Source organism: Salvelinus sp. IW2-2015, linkage group LG1, assembly GCF_002910315.2.
Source record: "Salvelinus sp. IW2-2015 linkage group LG1, ASM291031v2, whole genome shotgun sequence".
In the NCBI taxonomy this organism is placed as follows: domain Eukaryota; kingdom Metazoa; phylum Chordata; class Actinopteri; order Salmoniformes; family Salmonidae; genus Salvelinus; species Salvelinus sp. IW2-2015.
Window position 1 is genome coordinate 36,274,404 of NC_036838.1, and position 7,974 is coordinate 36,282,377.

A 7,974-nucleotide genomic window follows, 5' to 3' on the forward strand; every position below is an offset into this window, starting at 1 on the left:
CGCCTTTCTCTGCTCCTTACTTGACCCCATACCCGCATCTCTCTCTTGCTCTCTCTCTCTGCTGCCTCCTTGCCTCCCTACCCACTCTTTCTCTGCTGCCTCCTTGCCCCCCCTACCCGCTCTCTCTTCTGCCACCTTGCCCCCTTACCCGCTCTCTCTTTGCTCCCTCAATAGGAAAACCTGTGTTTGTTTGTGTTTGTCTTTCTCTTTACAGAGTGTATTTGGCTGGAAGCAGGACCCAGTTGGTAAGAACTGCCTATGACTAACCAGTTACTGTGAGGTTTTGGCTTCAGCATAGCATTATAAAGTTAAAAATCCAATGCCGGGTACTAACCGCCTTCCTATCGTTCTCTTTCCCGCTTCCCTCCATCTCTCCCTCTCTCAGGTGTGGTGTCAGTCAGCTTTGAGGAAGATGAAGAGGGCAACCTGTGTCTCATCGCTTACCCCCTCCACAATGAACCAGAGAACATGGAAAACAAGGACCCCTCAGCTGACTGCGAGCCTAAGAATAAGATGATCAAGTGGGGCAACAAGAAATCATCGTCCCTACTGCTGGATAATGACAACTACAGCAAAGACCGGGCCAGACAGAGCACTAAAGAGAACAAGAGCAAAAGGTGAGCACATACACAGTTACATCGGTACACATACTGTATATACAAATATATTCAAACACCAACATAGATTCATAGATTCTATACAGCAAATATGTACTGTATGGTGATTGGCAGATATCTAACCTCTCTTTCCTCTCTCTGTGTGTAGTTATAACGGTGCGGAGGTGCAGCAGCAGGCTGAGGTACTCCGCTACAGCCTAGATCGGAAGCAGATCAAACACAACCCCTGGAGTCTGAAATGCCACCAGCAGCACCTCCAGAGGATGAAGGAGAACTCCAAACACCGCAACCAATACAAATTCATCCTGTTGGAGAACCTGACGTGGCGTCACGCGGTGCCGTGCGTGCTGGACCTGAAGATGGGCACGCGGCAGCATGGTGACGACGCGTCAGAGGAGAAGAAGGCCAACCAGATCCGCAAATGTCAACAGAGCACTTCCGCCTCCATCGGTGTCCGGCTTTGTGGCATGCAGGTGTACCAGTCAGACTCAGGCCAGCTGATGTTCATGAACAAGTACCACGGGAGGAAGCTGAGCCTGCCGGGCTTCAAAGAGGCCCTTTTCCAGTTCTTCCACGATGGGCAGCGTCTGAGGCACGAGCTGCTCTCCCCGGTGCTGCGGAAGCTCCGGGAGATGCAGGAAACCCTGGAGTCCTGCGAGTCCTACCGCTTCTACTCCTCCTCCCTCCTCATCATCTATGATGGGGAGCCCCCCCGCCCTCGCGCCCCCACTCGACCCCGCCACCGCGGAGGAGAGGAGGGTGATGAGGACGAGCCCTCAGATGAGGAAGAGGAAGAGGGGGCGTTTGGGTTCACCCGTGGCTCGGCAGCTGGCAGCAGTGCTGGCGGGAGCAGTAACGGTAGCAGTAGCGGTAGCAGTAACGGTAGCGTCGGTCGTTCGTCCCGTGGTGCAGCAGGGGAGGCCAGCAGCCCGGCAGTGGATGTGAGGATGATAGACTTTGCTCATACGACGTGTCGCCATTATGGGGAGGACAGTGTTGTGCATGAGGGTCAGGACAGCGGCTACATATTCGGCCTGCAAAACCTCATCACCATCATCTCCCAGCTGGAGGAGCACAGCGCCGACTAAAGACTGAGCCTCCACTCTGGGAAACTCAAACCTAACCTGGGAATAACAGCACTGAGCTGTAGCTGTAGCCCTGCTTTACCCTCCTCCGCCAATGGCCTGGTCCTAATGGCCACCACACGGCCGGGGGTCTGACCCCCCACCTACTGTAGGGGACAACCAGGGAGCTTCTGGCCCGGGGGAGAGGCCACCCTGGAGTCGGTTCTGCACTCCCCACCCTCCCCCTGAACCAACACGGGACAGGACCACTTGTGCACTCGTTTGCACCTTGTCTCTGTGACTGTTCTTTCTCTCTTTCTTCCTTTCTTTCTATTCTATGTGGTGGGAGAGATTGTGTCTGAGACTCTGGTCTATTAACAGGCTCAGGGACTCCTGTATCGTCCTGTCCTCCTTTCCTCTCGTTTCCACCTCTCTGCTCCTCTGTTACAGACTGTTTTCTTTACTGTATGGTCTCTCTGAGAGAGAGACGTAAAGCTTAAGTGTAGTTCTGGGAGTCAGACTTGGTGCTTATTAAACTGTAAGGTGACATGAGGTGTTTGTGGATGGAGTTTGGACTGATGTTCCCCCAACAGCACAGCACACACGAGTGGGGGTTGCTTCTGTACAGACTGAACGGGGCTGGCAGCTTTGTAACGAGTGATCTCCTCGCTCTCGTATGGCTGACATTTCGTATTTCCACCATACTCCCCCCCCCCGTACTGTTTAGTCCCTAAATCATAGACATTTAAAGTAGGAGGTAGTAAGGGGATAACATCATTACTTTGTAACTTTCTTTGTTTGTCATTCCTGGAATGGTGACTGAAGAAGAGAATATATTGATTAGGACAATAAATACTATATAGAGAAAGTGTATATAGAATCTTTATTTATTTGAAATATTTCTTAAAAATAAACAAAACAAAAAAATGAGAAACAAAATGGAGAAAATAATTACTACATTCCATATTACTGTTCTAAATGTTCTGTTCTGATGACATTAGTGAATATAGTTTTTTTGCAAGATACCTCTCTTGTATACCTGTGTGTCAACAGTATGTTGTATGTTGGAAGTAAAATAAAGACATTTCTTTGTGGAAAAGCACTTTTCTGTCATTGAGCGCATAATACTTATAGGAAAGGGATGGGAGGGGCACGGGGTGTTGTAAAATAAGGGGGGGGGGGGGGGGTTGTGAGAGGAAAGACAGTATATAGAAATGACAGGGCTGTTAAATTGACCAGTGAAATACTCTTGTGTCACCATGGCACACCACACTTGCAGGAAGGAAGTCAGTTTAAATAAGCCATCCTGTGGGAAAATGAGTCACTTCTTCTACACAGGTGTGGTTCATGGAGAGAATGAAGAGGACTGCATCTGATGTCACTCCTTCACCCTGTCCACCCAGTTACACCTCTTTCACAGCCAAGGGCAATGGCAGTTCACAATTCAATTAAAACAATTAACTAAATCGAGTTTTGATGATCTAATTTAGAGAATGTCCCTTTGCCTGTCAATGGACTATTCTTGGGGTCTATGAGTGCACAGAGGAAAAATAAGGACACTTTCCATTACATGCGTCACACTATTTGAGAGTTTATCCTATTATGCAGTTAAGGTGTTTTTCTTTGTTTTCAGTCCGGCTGAGACGTCTGTGACTGCCACGCCTGTTGTAGCACGTTTATGATCCTCGCATTAGGGCTCCCTCAGATTATTCTCCGCAATCCAGGAAAACTACAAGAGAGGAAAACATTGTGTAAAGCAGTAGGCTGGTAGAACCAGGGAGTGGTGTGATGTTGGCTGATGCAAGTTGTTGCCATGGCAATCTCCCTAAGTAACCTTATGGGTTTACATGTACCCTCTGACCCTCGTATTGGAAGCCGTTGTTTCCGAGTGGCAGCAGAACCTTTGTTCCACATCCAAATCGGCTTACCAGGATTGGAAAATGCTGGAAAATGCTGAACTGTAATACCACAGCTTGATAATGTGGAAAGTATGTGAGGAATGCTGCTTCACACTACAGGCATGGCTCACCTGCTGCTTATAGAAGCATGTGTGAGATAGTTGGAGGGGCGAAGTAACAGGATATATAAAGAGGCTTAGAGGCCTTTATCAGTAGTGGAGCTGTAAACTGAGCAGTGATGGGTTGTTAAAGTGGAGTGTTGGTTTAGAGACACCGGATATGATTTGTACTTGGATTATTATAGACTGATGGGCTCATTTTACATTACATTTTTGTCATTTAGCAGACGCTCTTATCCAGATGTCTTTAGAGGGAGAGATAGTGGATGTAGTGAAGTTGAATGATGGAGGCTGAGAGAGACAGTAGATTTGATCCATCATCAAGGAGCAGATCGAGGTCCATGTTGAAGATCTAATTAATGTGACACATGGAGGTTGAGAGAGAGAATGCTGAGGTTTAGATAGGCCAATGACGTCTGTGGAATCTGACTTGTGGGCTTGATGTTTACTGGGCTGATGGAGGACTAGGCTGTGGAGGGCGGCTTGATTACGCCCCATGAGGGCACATGGCGCCTGGGGGAAAGTCACGCAGACTCCTGCCAACCCCTATGTCCACCATGATCCGGTCCCACCCGGTATGAGCTGAGTGGCTCACTCAATCAGGGCCTGCAGTCAGACGACCCACATACACAGACACTGTGTGTGTTCCATCCATTCATTCACCCATGATACACTGATACTAGGGCCTCTACTGTGTACTGTACCAAGCCTTGCACTCATCTCTGCTTACAGTAAGACTCAAAGTCAAGGATCGTAAGGGGGAAGCTACAAAAGGAATCATAAACACATCCATAATTGTACAGAAGATTTCCAAATTGTTAGCCCTGCCTCTTACGTCACAACTTAGAGTACTAAAGTCGCATTGCGTTCAAGGACAGTTTCAATAGGAGTCCATCTTGCTGTAGGCCCAATAACTGACGTCAACTAGAACTGCCGAGTCAATGCATCGACAAGGAAATCCTTTAATTACTGGAAATGTCATTCGTTCATCTTCATTACCAAGTGGAAAACTGACAACTCATCCCCCTACCAGACACTGGACCAACACCAACATCAGCTATGAACTGATTTATCATCATAAGAAAGGCAGGGATCAGTTATTTCATCTGTGGTCAATTTCACACTCTTGTGCATATACCCTGCCTCTAGTTTTTCTAGGAAAATTGTGTAATTCGTTATCGTTATCAAGGTCGATAATAAAACTGAACTTGACCATAGTTAATCTCTTATCAATCGCCCAGGCTTGCAGTTTAAAGCCCTTCACTGCTCTGCTTCTGTTCCTCATGCAGTCCTTTTGTAAATCCTTGTTCCAAGCTACTCGTTATGGTGCTCTGTAATTATAGGCCCTTTCATAAGCCTCTTCAGAAACTCTCTGTGGCTTTCTTTCTCTTACTGACTGGGATTTGGTGTGTACTTTTGTACTATGTTTGGGGGTGGAGGGGTATGTGTGTATAAGTGTGGGTGACTGTGTGGGTGACTGTGTGGGTGGGTGCATTTGATAATATAATAATATTATATGTTATTTAGCAGGCGCTTTTATCCAAAGCTCTGCGACTGTGATCTGAGGACATTGTGTTTCATCAAGGGAACATATGGAGAGGGAGGAAATAGAGATGGACGGGGAGGGATTAAAAAGTATGATAAATATTCATATACAACAGCATGAGGAAGGATAATCTGTTTTGCACAAATCTAAACATAGTCAATAAATCTGCAATCCCTGTTCGTCACATGAGCTCTGGCTTTGATGAATGACTGATGTGATGGAGGGTTAATTTTGTTAAGAAAAAAATATTAATCAAACATCTATTTTTAAGGCAAAATAGACCCAGAAAAAAAACTATAACTAAACAAACATGATTATTTATTTCAGTTGACTAAAATGAGAAGAGAAAAAATGTGTTCAGCAGTGGGAAGGACGGGTCACACCAGGCAAACACAGCCTACATCAGCTGGTAAGCTGCGGTGGAGCAATCGATCAGTGTGGGCAGATCAGCAGACAGGCTGAGCTCTGGCTCCAACTCCGCTTCTGCACATTGTGCATGTGACTCTTGCTTCCCCTAACTATCTCACCACCAGCTTTCTAGTTAGCTACCATTTGCCTGGTTAAAAAACATATGCTGCTTTACAAAATTAAAAACAATAGCAGCATTGAGTTTAATAATAAAACAACAGTCTAGCTATGTTTATCTCTCCCTTGACTAGGCTATAGAAAAGTAGGCTATCTTTGAATATGTAATCTCATACAACCCTCATGCTTTTCCCACTGCATTTCATATACATGTTCTTTAGCCAACGTAGCCAAGTCTCCCTAAAGCTTGGTCGCAAATGGGTCTTTCAAATGGACAATGACCCCAAGCATACTTCCAAAGTTGTGGCAAAATGGTTTAAGGACAACAAAGTCAAAGTATTGGAGTGGCCATCACAAAGCCCTGACCTCAATCCTATAGAGAATTTGTGGGCAGAACTGAAAAAGTGTGTGCAAGCAAGGAGGCCTACAAACCTGACTCAGTTACTTACACCAGCTCTGTCAGGAGGAATGGGCCAAAATTCACCCAATTTATTGTGGGAAGGTTGTGGAAGGCTCCCCAAAACGTTTGACCCAAGTTAAAAAATTTAAAGGCAACGCTACCAAATACTAATTAAGTGTATGTAAACTTCTGACCCACTGGGAATGTGATGAAAGAAATAAAAGCTGAAATAAATCATTCTCTCTACTATTATTCTGACATTTCACATTGTTAAAATAAAGTGGTGATCCTAACTGACCTAAGACAGGGAATTTTTACTAGGATTAAATGTCAGGAATTGTGAAAAACGGAGTTTAAATGTATTTGGCTAAGGTGTATGTAAACTTCCGACTTCAATTGTATGTTTGTCATATACTGTATCTGCTGTTGGGAAGAGAATATAATGTTATGCAGAAAAATACTTTGGTAGATCAAGGCTATGTATATTTGTGCACATAGAAGTCATTGATATATGTTTACTATAGGTTAATGAGGCAATACAAATGTGATTTGACAAAAATTGAAGGGCATTTAGTTGACTAAAATGTCCCACTGTGTAAGGACTGGGTGTCGGAGTGCGAAGTCAAACGCAGGAAGCAGAGGGTGCAATAACAAATGTTCCCTTTTAATGAACACTGAGAAACTAAAGTCACCCTTCTAATATACTGGGTGCTCACAAAAAAACTACCCCAGACACGGGGGGAATGAAAACAGTCCAGTAACCACGTAGACACGTAGTACAAAACAGACACCACGCTTAACAACTAATAATCCCGCACAACGAACCGGGCGGGCCGGCTGACTGATAAGCCCAACTAATTACCCACAAATGAAAACAGGTGTAATCAATAAACACATAAGGAGGGGGAGAAAAGGATCAGTGGCAGCTAATAGGCCGGTGACGACGACCGCCGAGCGCCACCCGAACGGGAAGGAGAGCCTGCCTCGGTCGGAGTCGTGACACACTGTTTTCATCATTTTGACAATGACTAGATTAAATCATTATTCAAATGACAAAAATGTGACTAAGACTTAACGATATTTTAGTCAAAAAGACTAAGACTAAATTTAAAAAAGAGTGCCAAAATTAACACTGACAAGATGTGGATTAGAACTCCCTAATGTCTCTCTGTCTAGTGTTTTTCTTTCTCTCCCTTGTTTTCTTTGGACCGGTTCTGTGGGTTGTGTGTGTGTGTGTGTGTGTGTGTGTGTGTGTGTGTGTGTGTGTGTGTGTGTGTGTGTGTGTGTGTGTGTGTGTGTGTGTGTGTGTGTGTGTGTGTGTGTGTGTGTGTGTGTGTGTGTGTGTGTGTGTGTGTGTGTGTGTGTGTGTGTGTGTGTGTGTGTGTTACGTGCTCCACTTTCCAAATTTTTGGGGATTTTCAGGTTGCCATAGTAACTGAATCAGTTCTGTAACAGTGACAAGTCTCCAGGCCAACAGCACCAGTAGGCATGGAGGGGTTGGCGTGTTCCAGTTCACCAAACAGTTTAGCATTTTTAGGAAAGACCTCGAAAAAGGACAGAACAGAAAAGAGCCGAGATTTCACTTCAGTTGCAGCAATTCCAGTACACATAAATCTGTTCAAATCTCATGCCATCCTTCTCTTTGGTATTATTTTCTCAAAGCTTTTCTATACAGATGATGGTCTTGCTCTTGCCTTGATCGTATTACAAGAGCAACACTTTGCCTCACAGTTGGGCTGACCTCGAAAAAACTGCCTCTTGGTCTAACTACTATATTATACTGTCCTGATTGGACAGAAACTTCG

At 45.2% G+C, this 7,974-nt stretch overlaps 1 protein-coding gene and 1 long non-coding RNA gene across 2 annotated transcripts in view; one reads left to right on the forward strand and one right to left on the reverse strand.

Annotated features, from left to right (window-relative positions):
- Positions 1-139, reverse strand: part of LOC139028048 (uncharacterized) — a 1,016-nt gene extending 877 nt beyond the window's left edge. Inside the window, exon 1 of the long non-coding RNA XR_011480216.1 lies at positions 66-139. This is a non-coding gene — a long non-coding RNA (uncharacterized lncRNA). The remainder of the gene's footprint in view (positions 1-65) is intronic.
- LOC111966516 (inositol hexakisphosphate kinase 2) overlaps positions 1-2,780 on the forward strand; it is a 7,304-nt gene extending 4,524 nt beyond the window's left edge. The window contains exons 2-3 of the mRNA XM_023991238.2: positions 386-617; positions 766-2,780. Of these exons, the coding sequence (XP_023847006.1) occupies positions 386-617; positions 766-1,705 (1,172 nt within the window). The 3' untranslated portion in view covers positions 1,706-2,780. The remainder of the gene's footprint in view (positions 1-385; positions 618-765) is intronic.
- Positions 2,781-7,974: the final 5,194 nt, after the last annotated feature.